The sequence below is a fragment of the Asterias rubens genome, chromosome 13, assembly GCF_902459465.1.
Source record: "Asterias rubens chromosome 13, eAstRub1.3, whole genome shotgun sequence".
Taxonomy (NCBI): domain Eukaryota; kingdom Metazoa; phylum Echinodermata; class Asteroidea; order Forcipulatida; family Asteriidae; genus Asterias; species Asterias rubens.
Window position 1 is genome coordinate 7,615,583 of NC_047074.1, and position 22,617 is coordinate 7,638,199.

Sequence of the window (22,617 nt, forward strand, 5' to 3'; positions counted from 1 at the left end):
CGACTATATATGTGGCCCAGTGCTTTTAGCCTGGTTTCAAGGCTCGCTGCTCCCGTATAACACAAGAAAGACAGCTCCGCCGGTTGCATCAGTTTTTTTCGTCATACCAGTGGAAAGCCGTAGGTGATAATATGGCGGCAATTGTATCGTGTTTGTGTGTCCCCGTTGCCATGGAGCCAGTGAGAACCTCCGTTTATGCATAATAATACTGTGTTGTCAATAAACTCTAACAATGCGCACGTACCATTGAGGCTAGTCGGTCATTGCCATGTGGCGTGCATTCAAAGCCTGCAAGGTTAGCCTTCAGTTTAATACCCCGTCATATTATATACATGTACGTTGGACTGGCGTGTCGTTGCACTTAGCTTTGGTTCTTTATATAAAAACACTTCCCCATGATTCCTGGTGCGAAGCAAGATTAATTTTGAACTATGTACATGGTGGTAAGTCGGACATTTTTATTGTCCATTCCACGTCAAAGTGGGGATATATTTTTTATTATTATACTCTGTGCTTGACCTGGTTGCCAAAGCTAAGTGTTTTGTGTTGTTGGGAGGGGGGGGGGGGGCTGGTAGTAGAGAGGTAGTGTGGAATGGTTTAAAGGCACTGTACACTATCGAATCTAATCTAATAATTTGTTGTTGAAAGTGCTCCACATACAATGATCTCAGCACACTGTACACTATTGTTAATTATGCTAACAACTATTTTGAGTAATTGCCATGGCCTGGTTTAAAGGCACTGGACATTACCTAATCTTATCTAAATCATTTATTGTTGAAGTGCACCACCTTTACAATTATCTCATTACACTACCTGTAATGATGCTAGCAATTAGTTTGAGTATCAACCCTAGTGTCCAGTGCCTGTAACCCTTTGTAAATGTAGAACTTTGTGTACAATCAAATTTGTCGTCGTCTTTTAGATATCGCCGAAACTCCGGAGTGAAGAAGAGTTATGCTTATAGGAATGCACGTGCTATTAGTTGGCGCGGTAACGCAATTTTTGGGGACTATGTTTTTATGTGATTATGTTTGTTTACGCAACCGTAGGCCTAGGTCTTCGAAGTGAAATGTTTCTGAAAGCATTTAACTATCCAAAGCCGCTGTATTTAATTACCATTTGTCGGAGTCATTAAAAAACTTGTAAAAACAGACCCTTTTTAGTTAACCTTTTAACCGTAAACGCTCTGCCAAATTCAGGGTGTCAAAGATTACAGATTGATTTGTTCTTATTTGTTGTACTTTGTTGGTAAGCATGGATATTGTTGCTGTTTTGCTAAATTCACGAATATAGATTAGTCAGTCCGAGAGACCAGGCCTAAAGTAAAATAATGAAGAACAATGCAAACAGGAAAATATTCTGTATCGAATGAATGAACGAATCACCTTCGGTTTCCATCAGAGATGAGTTTAAAGTCAGTTTCTGTTTCACGAGTGTATTTCCTTAATTTCCGAATAGCGTGTAAATATAACACGCTTGTTTGTCTGACGTGTATGACCTGTTGGGGAAAGGTCACGCGAGTCAGTCTGTTATTTCGTGCCGAAACACAATTATTTTCTCAACACAACGTAAAAATAAACAATTCGCGCATTTTCCCCCTTATAAAATGACTATCTTAAAAAAGATATAGACTACATAAATCTTGCTTGTGACTAATGTTGTTTGTTTAAATTTAGAGAAGGAAATGTTTGGTGCCTGCTACAGTAAGGAGTATTTGAGTTCATGTATGAGCAAATTTTGTATTTCCGTTTACAGGCTCAAAAATAAATAGTGGAGATAAGTTTGTGGAGCGTGGAACCAGCAACTAGTGACTGATAATAAAGACTAGACTTATAAAGGAACGGAGTTCTCCCTTTTGGTTAAAACACAAAGTATTAGCAACATGACGAGCAAGAAGGAATTGGCAGAACTGGTAAAGGCAGATCCAACGGCTGTTGAGACTTACATACCACTGGTTCTTAAGGGGATAAGAAATGATGAAGACGATCTGAAGAGGAGTGATGAGTTCGGTGATGCACTTAAAGGTGCTATGCTGAATGAAGTCAAAACAAAGTAAGAAAGTTTACAACAAGAACAGTTTAATGACTTTTTCAAGTTAGAAAATAATATTTGATAATTCAAACTGCTTATGTCCAACCAACCAAAAGTATCTAACGGTCCTGTAAATATAGAGTTAATGGTGAGGCTGGTTTATACATTTTTTTGTTCGCTCTTAATAGTTTTCTATAACTATTTTATGTTATGTAGATGTTAAATTTGCATCGGGGATAATGAACAATAATTTTTGTTTTACCCATATACACCGATGTGTGTTAGCACTGTGTACTCGGTACTTATCAAAGCTCTGTGAAAAATACCACAGGTAGGCATACTCGGGAGGGCATCGAACCAATTTTATGTTAAGTTTACATCCATCATAGCTGAAAGACACATGGCGTTGTAGATTAAAAGCCATTGTGCCTTTCTTTCTGTTGTAAAGTCATTTTTGTTTCTAATAATGTTTACCCCGGTTGGGGAAGAAAAATGGATCGGAACTTGACCACAATGGATTAGGGAGTAAACTCGCAATTCTGATTTTTCAACTCTTTTTCAGGAAAAATAAATATGAGAACCAAATGGTGGATGTATGTCAAGCTTGCTTTGAGAAAAGAACAACCAAGTATTATGAGCTCGCCGCTGCGATGTTTGCAGACAAAAAGATTATAAACTGGAAGGTATGTCTGCTGGTCGAACAGGACAGGGGTGACACAAACCAAAGCAGTCAAAGCAACCCTTGACCCTTCAATAGTTATTTCAATTGAAAAACAAGATTTTAACATGTTGCAGCCCATGCTCTTGCTCATAAATGTTTCAGGGGACTGGGGGGCACTATTGGTAATTACTGATAACAATTGTTAGCATACAAAGTTACGTCATAACGAGCAATGGAGAAATGGCTCCATTCTGAAGTCACGTAGTTTTTGAGAAAGAAGTAATTCAACTCAAATAAAAGAGGCTTCAGCTTATAGGCTTTTAGTTAGGCATCTTAAAGCAATCAAATTTGTGGAACAAGGGTGTTTTTTCTTGTATTATTCTCTTGCATTTTCGATGACCAATTGAGCACAAATTTTCGCAGGTTCGTTATTTTATGCATATGTTGGGATACACCAGTGAGAGTACTGTTCTGTTTAATTTACCAAAGGTGTCCAGTGCCTTTAATAAATTACAGAGTTGCAGCGAAATTGTTTTCCTTTAATTGTCTTTTCAGGAACGCATCTCATTGGCGGAGAAGCTGATCAAAACATTGGAAGCTCCGGTGAAACTCATCAGAACTGAAAAGGATGATTGGTGGGGCAAGGACATCAAACCAAGTAGAACTGAAATCGGCAAGGCAATGATGTCATGTATCAAAAAAATGATGGAAGCATTTGAGTAAGTTAGTTCTTTTATTTCTTTGTTCTTAATAAACATCAAATAAAAACCAAAAAAATATTGGCATATGTGTGACACTAACTTTAAAAATGGTCTACATAATATGTTTGGTTTCGGGAATCTTTCGAATGTTTCAATCATTATAATAAATGTAGATGTATATAAAATAAAACTAACCCATGAACCTTTCATTTCAAAAGGTGTTCGCGTTTTTGATATCGGGGAAATCCGGAATGTTCGGCCATTTGGGAAGAATAGTCCCCGTTTTATTGTCTGTCCCCAGGCATCCCTATACATAAGCATCGGCTTCCAGATGATGCCTCAGCCTCATTAATAATAGCTTTGTTTATTGGTTATTCCTAAAAAAAGAAACATTGTTTGTACTCTGTTTTCATGAAGTATGGAAATAAATACAAGTTTGAATGAATGAATAGTCCCTAATAGGAATACACAATCTGATACACGTCTGGTAATAAAATTTTGGGAATAAGAAGTGATACATTTTAACCATAATCGCAGTAGGCCTACTTCGAAGTGAGATGTTTCTCAAAATGAATTATCCAAAGCTGTTGTATTTCTTTCCACGTAAGTTTTATTTATTGACACGAATTTTCAGAGTCATTACCAAACGTATACAACCATTTAAAGACATTGTACACTATCGGTAACTGTCAAGGACTAGCCTTCACAGTTGGTGTATCTCAACATATGCATTAAAATAACAAACCTGTGGAAAGTAAAGCTCAATCGTAATGAAAGAAAAAACACCCTTGTCACACGAAGTTGTGTCTTTCATGCTTGAATCAATTCGTGAAAAACTACTTCTTTCTCGAAAACTACATTACTTCAGAGGGAGCCTTCGGCTCGGGCCTTTATTACACGGCAATTCGTCCCTGCCGGCTTTAAACGGCCGTGTAAGAACTCGTCGCTACCCTTTTATTCCCTTATTAAATAACATTTAACTTTGTTTTCAGCCGAGACAAGATTTTGAAGAAAGTGAGCAAGTTCATTGTGGAGCTCCTTGCAGTCTTCTTCAAGGCACCAGACGATTTACAACTTGTTAAAGCATCGGCTTTTGCCTCAAATTCATCTCATCCCATTGCCTGGGAGGTTAGTAGCTAAATATCTGTAGTGAATTCCATTAACAGCTGCCAAGCATGTGTTAGCCTTTTAGTGTGTGCACTCGGGCAATTCCACTTCTGTGTGACCATTCTAGCTGGGAATGTCAGCTGCAAATGGTGAACAATGAACTCCAAAACCCCAAGTGTAGTATAAAGGCCTGTAGTAAAGTTCTTTTGTGTACGCCTGTAGAACAGGCCCTAATCCTTCTCCATAGTGTACTTAGGCACAGTAAAAACAAATGGGAGAAAATAAATCACACTCACTCTTCTCCGGCTTTTGATACAGACAGGTTGTATATCTCTAACTTGTAGGCCTAGTCGTAGTACATTTTGGGTGCGTTCGTTTAGCTTGGGTCGACCCGCCCGGTCTGCCCCCGGTGCGTTCGAATAGCTTGTACGTCATTCCATGGGCTCACCCGGGTCAGCCCCCTGTGCCCTGCTTGTGGAGTGGGTCACTTGGGGGTTGGCCCCAGGTCCATGACGTCGCTACGAGAGCGGTGAGTGATCGTTCGTTTAGCTCTTGTAATGTCAGGGGCTCACCCGAGTGAGCACCGCGGGGTAGACCCAGGGAAGCTAATCGAACGCACCTATTTTATTTACTAAGGTTCATAGCGTATGGTTATTTAAAGGTTGATTTGAAACTTAATTGATAGTCCACTACTCCTAGACAGCAACCTTTCAGCTTGAGGACACCATTCTATTTTTTTAGGATATAAAGTAATATCTCTTAATAATTAAATTTAAATAGTAGTTAAGTAATTATAATTGTGAGAACTAAAATATGTGAATGAAGACAAAGCTGACCAGCGCCACCAAATGAGGCCTAATTAGTAATTAATAGTTAAGTGTAATTAATTGGAATCGTATACCCTAAACATCAAAATAATTTTGTACATGTAATATCTTTAAAGTTAAGGAGGACTTTGGTAATTGTCAACGACAGTATTCTCACTCGGTTTGTTCGAACATATGCATATAATTTTGACTCCATTGGTAATCGAAGTTGCAAGAGAATATTTAAAGTAGATAAAAAATACTTAGGCCTATCTATTGTTTTCAGATGCCTAAAACAAGGCTTTAGGCCTGAAATCTCTGAATAATTAAGTGAGAAATTACCTCTCTCAAAAAATAAACTACATTACGTCAGGAGCCGCTTCTCACAGAGTTGTATACTATCAACAGCTCTCCATTGCTTGTTACAAGTATAAGTAAGTAAGTTTGTATGCTAACAATTATTGTGAGTAATTACCAATGGTATTGCCTTTAATCGATACTGAAATGTGGCGACCATGATGTATTTTGTCCTAAATAGGGGACAGAAAAGATCCTTGCTGAGATTTTACGTGTCATATGTGCATGGATAAAATCAGAAGATTTGGACTTGGAGTCTTCAACTGATGACAAAGCTAAAGCCATTGTTAGCACATTACAGTCGTCACTATCCGGCGCTGGGTAAGTAGATAAACTATGGAGTGTGGAAAATGGCAATGCCCTATATGTTTTTTTCTTCTAAAATTTGATGACACATCACCAACCTGTGAGCACTCTAATAATGGCATATTCAATCTTGCTCAAATTCAATTCAAGTAATCATTTTGTGACTGCACATTGCGTGTTTGCTCCCCAGACATAAAATACGGCAAAATGGCGCCTTTGTTTCATAAAGCTTAAACTTCTTTCTGCTGATTATTTTGTATATGGGCTATATCAGTGGTTTGTGTTATTGCTCCATTCTATGTGAACTTGTGAATCGTTTTGATATTCAGAGCACCATCAAAATATGCGAAAGAGTTGAGTGAAATATTCCAGTTTGTGCTGACACAGGATTTGGACGGTCAACCATTCACGGGATGGGGGCTCATAGCACAGACTATCTGCTCTGCATTCGTTATTAAGGTGAGTCAGTTACTTAGGCAATAAGACTGGTCCCCAAAAGACAGGTATTGGCTTTCCAGAACCAGTGATTTCATTTGATACAAAGATTTGATTGGATAAACGTGCATTGACGTAAAGCTTTCTATATCCGTGTTTTAATTGGTCGAAGGTGATGTTCGGCAGCTGCTCTTTCGGTCGTCTGCGCACGTCTTGTGCATTTATTTTAATATTTATACATGTACATGTACGTATGATTTGGTTGCGAATCTCCATGCGAAATGAATGTAGGTTAAAGGTGGTGGATGGGGATTAATGTAGGTCTCCCCATGCAGATCTCCCGCGTAATTCAAGAGCCTCGAAGTGTGGCGTCAGATGTTCAGGCTAGAGGCAATGTCTTGTTACATGATATCTCTCCACTGAACTCTGTCCCTCATAGCGGCTAGCAGCCCTTCTATATTCACCCAGCTGGGTGTTCAAAGCGCAGTAAAACAAAACAAAACGAAAGAAAAAGACACGACACAATTAGTCTGTGACAACCTGTGGCACAAGATCAGTTTTGAGACGAAACTTGAATTTTGTGGTACAAAGACTCCCGTTAGATTAAATGGTAGAGAGTTCCACCAGCGGAAGAAAAAGACCTGTTACCCCCGAGACTTAGGTTCAATGAGGAGAAGCATGGAATTTGATCGGACATTCCTTGACGGAGTGTGAACTTGAAGTAGGCCTACTTCAGCGCTTTACAAGAACTATGTAGTATTAATAGTACGTAAACTCAACTTATTGTTACTCCACAGCGCTGTGGCACGGCAAGATTCATCAAAGACTTCGTCCCAGGTGTGATGACGATTCTAAGAGGAGACAACGAGACATTGATCACTATGGCATCCAGTTGCGTTGCAAGCTTCTATCAACAAACAGAACTACTCGCACCCTTTGCAGATGATGTTATAGAAGTATTCTTGACCGGGAAGAGTATCAACATTGGCCGTATGTTGTCTTGATCTGACTTCAGACTAATTCAAGCTCGGTTCATACTTCCTACGAATGCAAATAAATAACATTTTTATAGCGCTTTCCACAGGCGTTCCAAAGCGCATTAACATTGTCTGAAAAATGTGTTTTAACAGAGTCTTGAATGAGCTGATCGAGGATGAGTCACGGATGTGAAGAGGGAGCTTGCACGATAAAATTTGTTAATTCACATAATTCGCAAAGAACGTTTGCATCGGTTGACTTGTGCCAAATTAGTGGGACACATTCGCTGCCAAGACAGCAATGTGTTGTCAAAGTCGTATTGCATTCGCATTCGAAATAAGAACTGGGCTTTAGTTAAGTTTGCGGTGACACCATCCTAAATCTCTATTTTCTGAGTAGTGGTGGCTCTGAGAAGAGTTATGGTAAGTGTGCTCTCACCGTCTTCTCATATATAGCAACAGGTACTCTCAAAGGAGATTTTGACTTAAAGTTTCACCGCAAACTACTTACTTATTTTCCAACTTGCACAGTCCTTAGTCTTATCTTGACTTCAAAACTTGTTACATTCACCATTTAGGAAAACTACGAACTGCTTTCAGATTATGGTAAGAATGATTGTCAATGATACTCCTACATTATTGTGTCGTGGTTGGCACATTAAACCAGATGACAATTTTGGTAGATCAACACCAAAATAAATTTCAGACTTTTAGGTGATGTTCTTGTAGCTTTTGTCTTCTCATCTGACAAACCTCTTTGAGTAATAATTGAAGTTCTGCCAAGGTATTTCAACTGTGCGTATGTTTTTTAGTACATCTTATAATAGTAATTTGACTTACTGTCAATTGCCATAGGCCTACACCAATGTACAAAGGTAAAATGACTTTTTTTTAAGCTAATGGTTTCTTGAATGTAATTAACTATGTTTATGTTACGTTGTCCTACAGTGGTTTTGAAGCCACTATATGCCGTAAGTCCAGAACCAATTCTGCGTAGTTTCGACAGATTAGCTGAGTACACGGAAGACATGAGTCAAACCAACAAAGTCTACATATATATGCTATGGGACGACATCGCAAAGGATAACGCCAAGGTATTGTAATCATTTCTAAAAGTCACTATGCTTTCTAATACCCGATCCAAACAGGCGCTCCAGAGTCATGCAGAACCAAATTCTGAATTAAGTACATGGAAAGTTCGACATCTGAAACAGTCAGGAGCGACTGGATTTTATTTACTTTCCCGATTTCAGTCAACTACATCACAGGTATATCTCGGCTGGGATTCAAAACCCACGACCTTTGTAGTTCTAGAGCAGTGTCCTACCAACTAGACCGCCGAAATTGTCCGGTAGCTATATAGAGGCAATTCGACATCTACGTCCTACCAACTAGACCGCCGAAATTGTCCGGTAGCTAGAGGCAATTCGACATCTAAATTGTCCGGTAGCTAGAGGCAATTCGACATCTAAATTGTCCGGTAGCTAGAGGCAATTCGACATCTATTTAACAAAAATTGCACCGTTGCACTGATACAGTTCAGACCTAACTCCCGTTAGTTTGTCTTTTTGTCCTAGTTATTAGTGCCTTATGTCGACCTGATGATGGATGACGCAACAAATGGCCAACTTTCTCATCAGGTTCTCACGGTCCTGGGAGGTGTGTCGATCAAATTCCCAAAACTCTTTGTCGACAAGATCGACAAGTTGCTACGAGTGTCCAAACAGACACCACACACCATCCACGCTGTAGCTAAAGTAGTTGCAAGTGTTGGTCAAATTGATGAGGTAAGTAGAGCTAGCATTATTGGTGCTTCAGTAGAACTCTTAGATTTAGGTGTGTCTTGTCATTAATATAAGCGACACTACGCTCTTGATACACCGACTGTGTTTGACAGCAAACCATACTTCAAATTGATAAAATAAGTTACTCTTTGTTTTCGGACAGAAACAAGCCGACCGTTGCCTCAAATTATTCGTAGACATATTGAAGACAATTGACGACATATGGATTAGTACCATCTTATTGGAAATGAAGAGAGTTGGTCGAAAATACGTAGACATCTTGAAGAAGTACAGAGCAGATATTGAAAAGTTTAAGACAAGCCAACAGATGGGTGTGCCTGATCTTGTACAGAGTTTGATAGACTTTATGGAAGGCCGGAGGTAAGATTCATTCATTTTTACTAACGAGGCCTTATTATATCAAATTTCCTCCAGGCCCTTTTCGAAACCACGGCTTTGGCTCAAAGTCGGCTCAGGCTAGCTTGGCTCCACGGTTGATTTAACAATTGCGAGTGCTTTGCGTAGGTGCTCAGGGCTTCGTACGAGAGAACGGAGCCTGAAGCCGAATCCAAAGCCGAAGCCGTGGATTCGAGAAAAAAAAACTCAGTAAATATAACAGATTGTTTAATCCCGTAAACATAGCCCATGGTAAACGTTTATAGTAAAATACTCCATTTTTCAAGAAGAAGCAATACAAATACATCATCTTCCACAATATCGTTTACAGCTTGGAAACTCTTGCTGATGACGTAGATGAGGTCAAAGATGACGTCAAGACCTTGGATACTCGAGTCACCGTGACAGAGGAGAATGTGGATCGACTTGATAAGACTGTTACAGAGCAAGGCCAGGAGATCGACAATGTAAAGAACGAGGTTGTGGAACAAGGCGAAAGGCTAGACGAGCTTAAAGAAGTGGTTGACGACACGGTGTTAAAAGTCGAAGAAATCGATCAGAAAGTAAGTATTGTCAAAGTCTTTCATAAGTTAATCAATCATGGCTACTTGTAAAAGTCAAGACAATCAATATCAAGTTGAATTTTAAAGGAACATAAGATAGGTTTTTGCTCAAAATAGTTGCTGGCAGTGTGAGCACTTTATGTAACCCACCATACAAAAACTGACAAACCTGTAGAAGTTTGAGATCGATCAGTCATTTGGGTCGGGAGAACAAAACAATGTTAAAAACCGATTACACATTTTGCAGAACATCGATGAAAAAAACCCCAAAAAAAACCAAACGCTTTAACTGAGTGATGAAATTAGTTTTCTTTATTTCTAAACAAATAAACATTTCAAGAGTTGTTTTCTACTGTCATTATCATTAGATCGTGTAAGTTAAATATAAATCTGTGATCTTCACGATTTTTTTCCTAACCAATTCTTTAATGCTCCTTTGAAAATAATGAAACAACATCAACAATTTGTCAACACATTGCAGTATTGAAGTAAGGTTTAGTATCACATCTTTTGAATTCAGACAATTACCAATGCACCGAAGTGGTCCCGAGACGTCTCCAAGCTTCTCAACCCCGAGCATGAACACGATTGGAGGTACCTGGCTATACGTCTCGGCTTCACTGGAGAAGATGTCCGTAACTGGGCACTGTCTCCAGACCCTACGATGTCCCTACTGGCGGAATGGTACACTGTACATAAGAGTAGTGAAGCTACGTATGCTATACTGACTGCATTACAGGATATGGGTAGAGAAGATGCGTCCGCCATAGTGGAGGAATCATTGCAAGCTGCAGGTATGATGACGTCACGGTGATGACGTAGTTTGGTATCTCCGTTTAATACTGGTTACTCTTTGATATTCTCACAGCGAACGTGTTCTTCCATACATCAACATTTTTACAACGGTAAGAATCTTAAAGGCACTAGAAACTTCTACTCAAAATGAGTCCTAGTAATAGCATAAAAACTTACTTAGAAACGAGCAATGGAGAGTTGTTGATAGTATACAACCTTGTGGGAAACGGCTCCCTCTGAAGTAACGTTTTTTGGGGGAAAGAGGTCATTCTTACTCAAAGTCTTTTGATACTTTTCGGCATCTAAAAAGCACATCAAGTTGTGCAACATGGGTGTTTTTTCTGTCATTGTTCTCTTGCAACTTCGATGACCAACTGAGTCCAAATTTAACAGATTTGTTATGTTATTCATATAATTATGGGATACACCAAGTGAGAATACTGGTCTTACCAAAATGTGTACAGTGTCTTTAAATGGATACCTTTCCAAATAAATAACAAGAGACACACGACAAGCTGTTTACCCCAGAAAACATGCATTATATCTGTATTCTGTTTTGATCCGTTGTACTAATGAAGTGATTGATTAATGTTCATTAAAATTACCGAGACTTAATCATGATATAAAAACGCTTGACACAACAAAACAATAATACATGTATATGTTAATTTTCCGTGCGTGACAGATGCTCTGGTACCCAAGGCTGCCCCCGAAATGTCAGAGAAACCCCCTCGGGTCTTCATCAGCTACCAATGGGATCACCAAGCAGAGGTGAAAGTCATCAAGGAACATCTTGAGAAAGCTGGCTTTGGTTGCTGGCTGGATATCGGTCAGATGGGAGGTGGTGATAGCCTCTTTGCTAAGATCAACGACGGCATGAGAGCTGCAAAGGTAGTCCTCTGTATGTGCACCGAGAAATACTCCAAATCAGAAAACTGTAATAAAGAGGTGAGCGCACATGATTCTATATGTCACCATCTTGGTGATGTTCCCTGTTTCATGAATGCTAACATTCATTGTGCACACATGGCACCAGACTATTATTTCATCCAGCCTCAGTTTGGTTACAACTAGTAGGAATGGAGTAAAATCAGAGATGGTCTTACCGTGATAAAGGGCTATACTGTCGACAGTCATAAATTTCACTATACAATACCATACTGACCACAGTACGCCGCACCTTTTCTTTGGATTAGTCTATCTGTGCATATTCGCCATGCTAGTTCTTTACAATGTTTTAAGCTGCTTATATGTAATCGTATATTTTACTTATTGTATATTTTATTGTTCTTCGAATGTGCTGTGAGGCTTTTTGCATTAGGCGCTTTACAAATGTCCTAACCATTACTACATTGTAGGCCTATGTTGAAGTATTCCTCACAAACTTGAAATCCCATATACCATTCAATCCATGCCAACATTGAAGCCCTTTCCTCTACAACAGGTGAATCTTGCCAACCTGTTGAACAAGCCAATCATTCCTGTACTCATTGAGAAGACAGCTTGGCCACCAGCTGGCTCTATGAGTATGTTGTTTGCTCAGCTTCTCTACATCCAGCTTTATAACGACAAGGAATACATCAGAGGAGACAAGTTTTGGGGAGACGCAAAGTTTGCTGAGTTACTTGGACAGATTAGTTACCATGCTGCTCCGGATGAAGACATGATTTCTGACGGTAAGACTTCATTAACTTCTTCATAGTTCACAAAGTAAACATAAAATAAAATAGTGGCTTCTTATAGTGCGAACAACCGTCACTCAGTGACGCTCAAGGAGCCTCAACATTCATCTTTATCCTGCAAGGTATGTGGGACCGCGTTTGAATCACGAGACCTACCGGGGCGAACCCCTTCTCTTTTCGATAGAGTACACTGCATTACACTGCATTACACACCGCACGGGCCCAAGGCATTACGTCCCATCCGAACGACGTAGCAATGGTTAAGTGTCTTGCTTAGGGACATAGGTGTTAAGACTGGGACTGGTTCACCCATACTCTGCTGATCAGAAACACAGAGTTTGAATCTGGCTCTGTATACCGCTAGGCCGTGGCCCGCCATGTTAATGTTAAACAGTTGGCAAACAAACCAACCATGAAGTCATAAAGCTGTATTCATAAATACCCAAGACAGTTTCTCTAATCCTATTAGGGGAGAGCGCGTCACGTGGGGGTGTTTAAACGGTTGATAATGACCAGTGTTTATAACCGGCTGGTTTCCGCGTGTCAGGCGCGCAAGATTATCACGCGGAACTCAATTCATAGCTATTAGAAACAGTGCGTAATCTACTTCTAAGCGCGCGCGTAGTCCAATTCTAGGCGCGCGCGCGTACTCACAACACGGCAATAGACTCTTTACAAAGTTTTTGAAAAAAATATTTAAAACCTCAAATTTTCAACTGTCGAAGTGTCTGTAATTGTATTTTTGTAACGTTTTTTTAACGAAAGGGCATTTATGAATGGGAATCAAAGAGTAGTGACTCGTTCTTATATCATGAAGGGTCGTTGCCGTCATCGGCTCGGGCCTTTATCACACGGCAATTTGACCCTGCCGGCTTTAAACGGCCGTGTAAGAACTCTTAACTACCCTTTTATTCCCTTAACAAGGTACGGAGCCAGTCGTTGAAAGTGGACATACCTGTTCTTATTGCTGTTCCTTCTTTTCTTTCCTTAATAACAGAGTATCGCAACTGGGTGCCCCAGATTGATGATCTTCCTCAAGTTGTCAAGAAAGCAGATACTCAACCATCAACCAACTCATCCACTCATAACCCAACATCACAGGATCAGGTAAAACTAAACTTTATAAATCACAGTAGATTAACGGTCATCACTACTTATTGTGTAAAACTTAAAGGAACGTTACAATTTTTGTTGCTAACAAATTTATTGGCAGTGTAAGTACTTTATGTAATCCACTATATACATAAACTGACAAACCTGTAGAAATTTGAGATCGATCGGCCACTTGGGTCACGAGAAAATAGTGAAAACCGATACACATTCTGCATGACATCGGTAAAAAAAATATATATATATATTTCAAGGGATGTTTTCTACTATTATCATCATTAGACCATGAAGCTTCATGAAAATCTGCGGTCTAAGGCGAGTTTTTATCTTGCCAATCATGTAATGTGTCTTTTTAAAACAACGTTTGTACAAAGCTAGACAAATTAAAGCCTCACAACTTTTTCCTCTGATTCCTTTCCCCTTGACAGGTGGATAAGTTGATCCCGCAGGTATTTATCTCCTACCAATGGGACAAACAAACTGAGATCAAGAGACTTTACTCTCGATTGACATCACTGGGATTCAGCTGCTGGCTTGATATCCTCCAGATGGGTGGAGGAGATCCTCTCTACTCGAAGATCGATAAAGGAATCAGGAATGCCAAGGTATCAACAAGTTCTTATAATAGCACATTTCACAACTACCGTCTCAATTCGCTTTACATTAGTGCCCTGGCCATTGGGTCAATATCCATTTCGTTGATCTTTCTCAGCTCCCTTGGGAGTACACAACCTTGCCAACCGTGGCTATTTAACAGGCTTGTTAATACACAATATCGACCTCTACCCTCGCAGGTACCCATTTATACCCCGGGTGGAGAGATGCAATAGTTAAAACCATTTGCTCAAATCATGACCGCTATTCGAACCCACACTCCGCTGACCTAACCACCATGTCTGGAATTTAATCCTCTTTACAACTCAGCCATGACACCCTACTTATTAAAAACAAACATTACATTCCTACTTGAGTAGGAAGGTAATGCCTCATAACAGTTGTGTAAAATATATGAAGTTTTTATGAAATATTTACTATTTTCCTCAACAGGTTGTGATTTCTAGTGTGACCCCAAAGTACGCCCTCTCTGCAAACTGTCGTCGAGAGGTCAGCCTTTCCGATGCTCTCAGGAAACCCGTTATCCCGATCCTCATGGAGCAGATGACATGGCCTCCAGAAGGTCCAATGAGCATGCCCTTTGCGCAGCTTCTCTACATCGACTTCACCAAAGAGTCAACCCAGAAGGAATTCACCGATAACAAATTTGATGAATTGCTGGAGAAGCTAAAAGAACACGCAACAGTTGAGGAACTCCTCATTCAGCGAAAATTATCAGCAGAGGAGGGCGAAAAAGAGGAAACACAAGCAGAACAACCTGCAACTAAGAAGCCCTGTCAGACCATGGAACGGACGGAAGACAAATCGTTGACATCTCTCCCGGATGAAAATCACCTGGAAGAAGCAGATCAACCTGAGCGGCCGAGATTAGCAAGTGACCCTCAGCATGAGGTAGTTGAACCTGAGAGACCCAAACTGGCTCTTGTAAAGTTCAAAAAATCTTCGTCCGTCATTCAGCAACCAGAACGGGGTTGTCATGAGGAACTACCCGAGGAACAACCTGTAACTAAGAAGCCAAGTCAGACCATGGAACAGACGGAAGGTAACCCATTGACACCTTTCCCGGATAAAATTCACCATGAAGAAATACTAAAGTCTATAGATAAACCTGAGCGGCCAGGATTGGCCAATGGCACTCAGCATGCTAAGGTAGTTCAAGCAGAGAGACCCAAATCTGCTCCTGAAAAGCCAAAGAAATCTTCGTCTGTTTGTGCAATTATCTAAACAATAAGACAAAGTAGAATTGAACAACTTTTAAATGCGCTTGTGTGACTATTGCCTTTATTTGAACGGTCAAAGTTGGAACAAATACTTGTTTTGAAGATATTTATTTTTGGTACTGCACGAAGAAATGTAGGAAAGAGGCGCCTTTGCGGAAATTTGTTTCAGAAATAACATTGTTTGTCTGCACGAGGCGTGGTTTCAATGGAAATGCGGTTCCATTTACAGGGCTGTGTCATTAAGCACGGGCAGCCATTTTGTTTTTCCTACTTTCGCATCAACGTATTTTGACGTCATATTATTAATACTTCTTACCTGGGCCCAATTTCATAGAGCTGCTACGCACCAAATTTGCTTAGCATTGAATTTCTTCCTTGATAAAAACAGGATTACCAACAAGTTTGTTGCATATTGCTTTTTACTGGTATTCAACTGTTGTTTGGTAAGCAAATTTTTGTGGTTAGCATCTCTATGACATTGGGCCCTGAAAACTAAAGTTCCCTGACCGCTTTTGTGGTGCTGAGTTGCGAGTGCGATTGTCTTTAGAGGGCGCACTACGTTGCGTATCGCCCGACAGGGAAAGAAGTCACGCTTAGTGAAACAATCAAGCTGGGGAAAAGGAGCAACAACACAATTGTGTCCCTTTTTAATTCTGCCTGGCACCAGCCTAAACAGTATACGGTTTAACTTTTGAAATGAACAATTGTCAAATTGTTTCGACTGTATCCGCTCCCATGAGTGTGAAGATATACATTATAAAATAACTCAAAAAACAATGCAACTCGAACAGTCTGCACTAATATTACTTGTTACTCTTTAATTCATTTCTCTTCGGTACGTTATTGTGGTCTCAATATTTGATTTTATAGTGCGTTAAATCAATAATGCCAAGTCTCGTGGGTATTCAACAAGTTTCCGGAACCGTGTGTTCCCTTTAAATACGTAGTATAATTTTTGAAAACTCGCGAGATTTGCACTTGATAAACAGGATACAGGTGATTGGTACAGTGTTTGCAAAAAACATTTAGTATATATTTACAACATTAGTTAAAGGATACTTGTATTGTTAATAGGCCGTTTCCGATCAGCTACGGCTACGTCTAAGGTATTCGTGCATCGCCATGCATGTACATGTATTGAGGTATCGGGCAGCCTTGGCAACTCCCTGAGCAACGGCCGTAGCTAAAGCTTCAGCCGCCATTTCGTTATCGTCGTCACTGCTAATGAGCAATTGGAGGGGAGGCGTGATGAATACCAAGCCCCCTTGCACCACATGACCCAATCAGTATTCACCTGGATTTACATAAGTGTTGACATAACGCTTTTTCATGCAGGTGATGGTGGAGCATCAGGAAAGTTTAACGTGTGTTAAGAAATAAAGTACTTATAAGAAGAGATCAAGCGTTTAATTAGAGGTGACGTCATTCCATACTACAGTGTGACATCATAACCTCATGGAAAGAAGTGTAACTGTTTATTAAGAAGATGACGGGGAAACGGTTCTTCACGCGTTTCGATTTCAAAAGAGGTAGGCAAGTCAGAATAAAGTGTTCATTTAATAAAGGGATTTAATATTCAGATAAGAACCGAGCAACCAAAGACAATAATCATGATTAGAGTATATTTCCTCATCAGAAACATGTGAATCCAGATAGTAGCAGCGGACACTCTCTTGAAAATATTCCCTCACGACTTGGTAGCGAGTGGCATTAATAGTGAGCTCACAAAAATGGGGCGTGGAACCAGACGAACTCCGCTTGATGATGAATGAAAGACAGTCCTGGCGCTCCATACATCGTCGTCTGCAGACGGCTTCTGTGTCAGTTGGATATATCTGTCCAGGGTGTGGCCGAAGAGACAGCGAGACACAAAGTGACCAGTAGACTAATCTATGGTCATGCAGTACACGTTCATAGCAGACTGGCTACGGCTGACTTGGCGAGGACGCTCACAGACGATGAACATAGGTCGACCTTTGCTCATATCACCCCAAAAGCCAAGTATGTCTGGATTCTTATCATCGTAAACTTGGGTTATCCTGAAGCCATAATCCTGATTTGCCTGCCATTTGTCATCATCTGGTTGGTCGGGCTCCCACTTCCGATAATCAGTCAGATATTTACCATTCTCGATGCAGTTCCATTCACCTTCAACTTCAGCATCATTACAATTGATCCAAACACCTCCGTGGTGCTGAAACGCATTCAATAGGAACTCATTTTCGCCATCTGAGCTTGGGACCATTAAAGATGCATTGTAACGATCACACTGCATTACGGCAGTGGGCTGTGTGCCATTCATGGATCCATCCAGACCCAAGAATCAGCAAAAGGCACCCATCCATAAGGGCACCCTCTCCCTGCAAAGACACCCTTGATCACCATGCCAATGACAGATAGAGAAACAACTGAGGTTGAATACATCATCAGATGAAGTAATGAGCACTATTTAACAATGTGAGTCTGCCAGATTTCTTGAGGTATTAAGAGTGGTGAAATCTTGGTGCTAAAATAGCGAGCATAAGTCAACAGTGAGTATTGCAAACCTGTGACGCAGTAGTATAGACAAGGCTTTTGCTAAGGTGTTGCGTGTACTACCGAATACGTGACCAAACAACGACTAATTTAATTTAATAATTGCAAGCATTGTTGCGAAGTAAAGCGGAATATTTTGTTTAATTATTGGTTACCTGGATACGGTCAAACCTTGATGTAATTTTATTTCGTTTGGCCAAGACGTTATATATTCAGTACGATTAGAACATGATGAACAATATGCACAAGCAAATTTAGTCAGCCCTGTTACCAGTAGCACACGATAATCAACGGCAATTGCCGAAGGTATAACTTATTCCATCAATAAAACAACATTGCTAACACTGTGAGTACAATTCATTTGAAATGACCATTCTAACCATACACGGTGTCCGCCATTTTTGATCGTTGACTTTGGAAGGTTTTTTAGGCCTTCACAACCAGCTGGTAACCAAACTGAGTGAGGCCAGTAGGCATACTGGTTCCCTCATTATCCATCATGTGGTCAACTGATGACGGCATGCACTGGTACTCGTCGCCTTTTGCTTGGGTATTGTGTATTCGTGGGCACGCCATTATACACTTTCGGGACAGAAAAGTTAACAAATAACTTAGAAATATTATTCCATGCAATACTTTAGTTTTTGATCGAGAGTTACGATTTTTTTTAAACACATGTCATGACACGGCGAAACGTGCGGAAACGGGTGAGTTTTCCTGTTATTTTCTCCCGGCTACGATGACCGATTGAGCCTAAATTTTCACAGGTTTGTTATTTCACTATATAAGTTGTGCTATACACGAAGTGTGGGCCTTTGGACAATTCTGTTTACCGAAAGTGTTCAATGGGTGAAAAAAATAAAAAGCTTAACAAATTAGTGAGCCAAACTAACTATAATTTGTCAGGCCTCAAATTAAATAGTAACATTTTGGTGGTCATGCAAAAGATACTGGTTATCGTGGCAAAATCACCTTCAATTCTAAAAGGTTAGTTGGCATGCAGCTTTTGATTTTGACAATCGCTCAGTCCCAGTGTTTTTCAGCAGACCTCGGAAAAGTACTGAGTACACAGTGCTATTACACAAATCGCTGAAGGTAAAACCTAAATTAATATTCTCAATATCCCCGATGCAACTTTAACAGCTATCGCGGTACCTGATGAAAAACCATGGAGGATGAAAATTGGATCATAAACTGCTTCCAGTCAATCTCGGTGGTCTATAGTAAAGGATAATAGTATAGAATCGACGGTTACGGAAGATTATAGAAACTAACGAAAAGTTTAAAGAATTTTAATGACGGCATTCGAGCAGGGCGCCCTCTTGCTTAGAGGTAAAAAGGAGGTTGTTCTTTAGCCTGAACATCTAACGTTACACTTCAAGGCTCGTGAATATAAACGTCAGAGACCTACCTCGAGTCCGGCGTGTATATTCACTTTTAACCTACCCTCATTTCAAATAGAGACATGCAGTTAAATTTTATTGCGGACGTGACAGCAGTGACTGTTTGGGCATCTTATGTCACTGCACGTTTGATATCATTGTATCCAATGGAATCACTAGTTGTAGCGGCAGGAAACTCTCTTTATCCTTGCGGATAAAGACAGGGGCCCAGTCTAACGGGTCAGCAGCTGTAACAGTTACTTCGAGTGGGCTTGCCAAAAACTTAAGGTGCTTTGCTCTTGGCTGGCAAACAGTAATTATTTAAACAACTCTTGAATAATTGGGCTCTTTCGGCTAAGTGTTCCGAGGCGAAAGGAGGTTGGCGAAAACTTATGTAAGGGGCTTTGCTGTGGGATGCTGGTGACAGTAATTATTTACACAACTCGTGAATAATTTGACTCTTTCTGCTAAGTGCTCTCAGGCTATATTTATTTTATTATATTGTTTGTGTTAAAAAGTGTTTGAATTAATTATTATTATTAAGGTCAATATCACTCTCATAGTCCGATCTGTACGATTACTGGATGTTTGGTGTGTAGGTCACTCAGAAAGTAAGGTTCACTATCAGTTATAATCGGTGAGATACTTTCCCAAAGCCTAGTGACTCTAACTTGAGAAAGCCGGAGACATTAATCAATGCTAGTGAGAACGACTATTATGCTAACTTAAAATTTCAGAACTATTGAGAGCGCCTCACATTAATATTGAAGAGTAAACCAAAACAATAATGGATGTGTTCGATTAGCTTCCCTGGGTCGACCCCGCAGTGATCACTGGGTGATTCCTGACAAGTGCTAATCGAACGATCACACTCGCTCTCTCGTGGTGACCCCATACACCTCAGATCGCACCCCCCCCCCCCCCAAGTGACCCACTCCACAAGCAGGGCACTGGGGGCTGACCCGGGTGAGCCCCGTAAAAACTATTCAAACATACCGGGGCAGACCGGGGTCGACCCAGGGAAGCTAAACGAACGCACCCAATGAACATGCCAGAAGTTTTCCCTTCACTCGTAGTGTTTGAAGGGCGGGCTTGTTTCAAACTATTACAAATTCATTGTCTCTGCCACAACCAACGCCCTAGTAGTAGAGACGACCATTGCACAACAAACCAAACGAGTCGTTCGATTGAGTGCGTCGATTGCGCATGTACGTTGCTGGTCAGTGGTCAATCACGGGTCGACTAAATATGCGCAGTTGAACTTGCTCATAGCTGCCTAACGACCCTCGGTCAATTCTTATAACAGAGCAATTCCATAGGATCCACTGTGTTATTTTGCGCACGTTTTTTACACAGTATCATCAAGTTTATTTATTTCCGTCTGACGCCGCCGTTTCGGTGACAAATGGGGGATATATAAACCGAGGAGAGAACAGCAGAAGTTCTATTAACAAGACCAATCGCCTTGCTGATTCGTGTCAACAATTCTACTGTAAACTAGAGTCTTTTTCACACACCTTAAAACTTAAAAGATATCAACGCAGTCAAAGTGAGCATGTGACGGGTAAACAGATACCGAGCCAGGTGTGTCACGAAATGGCCTATCGAGTTATTGAAAAGATTTGTTACAGTTTGGTGTCACTGTCTGTCATCAGCATGGTGATCAAGGGTGTCTTTGCTGCAAGAGGGTGCCTTTCTGGATGGGTGCCTTTTGGTGATTCTTGCTACTTGGGTCTGGATGGATCCATGGAGGGGCCACTGGTCCACTGCCGTGATGCAGTGTAACCTTCACAACGCATATATAATGGTCCCAAGCTCAGATTGGGAAACCAGATTCGTTATCAATTCATTCAGCTCCACGACGATCTAATTGGCGTTTGGATCAATTGTAATGATGAACAAGTTGAAGGCGAGTGGATCTGCTACGAGAATGGAAATCCGACTGAATATCGGAAGTGGGATTATGATCAACCGGATGATGATACGCGCTCTTCTGATCAGGATTATGCCATGATGATAACCAAGGGCAACCCAGCCAGTCTTGGCCGTTGGCGCGATCTGCATAACGAATTCTCCCAGTCATCAGTCTGTGAGCGTCCCCGTCAGCAAGATGTGGTTAAATCAACCATCTCGCTGTCTCTTCGGCCACACCCTGGACAAATATCAATCGGATGGAGCGCAAAGACTGTCTCCCATTCAATACCAATCGGAGTTAGCCGCTACTATTCTGATTGCAAACGTGACTAAAAACTAACGTAACCAGTACATCGTCTGTGAGCGTCCCCGTCAAGCCAGATGTGGTTTATCAACTATCTCGCTGTCTCTTCGTCCACCTTGGACAGCTATCCTATGGACACAGTAGTCGCCTGCAGACGACGATGTATGGAGCGCCGAGAATGTCTCTCATTCAATAACAATCGGAGTTAGCTGCCACTATTCTGATTTCAAACGTGAATAACAAATAACTTAAGCAGTACATCGTCTGTGAGCGATACGCCAAGCAAGATGTGGTAAAATCATCTCGCTGCATGTCTCTTCGGCCACACCCTGGACAAAATTAAATAGACACAGTAGCCGTCTGCAGACGACGATGTTTGGAGTGCCAAGACTGTCTCTCATTCAAAAGAAACTTTTCAAACTTTCAAAAGAAAATTTTCTGTAACCATGTTCTGAATCTGGAGCAATATCGGAACTTTCAAGATCGCCAAACTATGTTAGTCGATACAAACGTCTTACTTTTCGACTACATTGTAAGCGGAGAACAAACCTGTCATAACTACAGACAGTTCAAATACCTTGACTTCGACAGTTGGGGGACATTTTTACTGAGCAAACTGTAGTTTTTTACTTGTCAGTATTATAGACAAATTCTGCCTTTGCTACCTCATGGAAAATTGTGGTAAAATATTTGCTCGCCGTGTACACTTAAACTTCGCGCCAGATGTCACTTGTTGTTGTATTTTAATATTGTATTTTTCATGTTATCGATTTGCCTTAACCTGATTATCATATGTGCTGTATTGGTGTCTAAAGTAATGGAAATAAAACAATGCACTCTTAGATGTTACTTAGTGATACACGTAAACTGATAGAGGCGCCATTTCAGGTATTCTAATTCATCAATTCAAGAGAAGTATTTTACCATTACCTT

General features: G+C 40.6%; 2 protein-coding genes across 2 annotated transcripts; one reads left to right on the forward strand and one right to left on the reverse strand.

Moving 5' to 3' along the window:
• The first annotated feature begins 238 nt into the window (after positions 1 to 238).
• LOC117298346 lies at positions 239 to 15,927 on the forward strand. The gene is made up of 18 exons (XM_033781551.1): positions 239 to 443; positions 1,759 to 2,055; positions 2,597 to 2,717; positions 3,251 to 3,414; positions 4,389 to 4,524; positions 5,848 to 5,987; positions 6,302 to 6,431; positions 7,205 to 7,397; positions 8,333 to 8,478; positions 8,962 to 9,171; positions 9,332 to 9,549; positions 9,896 to 10,127; positions 10,648 to 10,921; positions 11,608 to 11,870; positions 12,367 to 12,598; positions 13,602 to 13,711; positions 14,143 to 14,319; positions 14,762 to 15,927. Exons 2-18 carry the CDS (start codon positions 1,886 to 1,888, stop codon positions 15,551 to 15,553), a joined length of 3,708 nt encoding a protein of 1,235 aa, XP_033637442.1. The 5' UTR covers positions 239 to 443; positions 1,759 to 1,885; the 3' UTR covers positions 15,554 to 15,927.
• Positions 15,928 to 17,434: 1,507 nt separating this feature from the next.
• LOC117298681 (C-type lectin domain family 10 member A-like) lies at positions 17,435 to 17,851 on the reverse strand. The gene has a single exon (XM_033782000.1). The coding sequence runs from the start codon at positions 17,849 to 17,851 to the stop codon at positions 17,435 to 17,437; it is 417 nt and encodes a 138-aa protein (XP_033637891.1).
• Between the last annotated feature and the right edge of the window lie 4,766 nt (positions 17,852 to 22,617).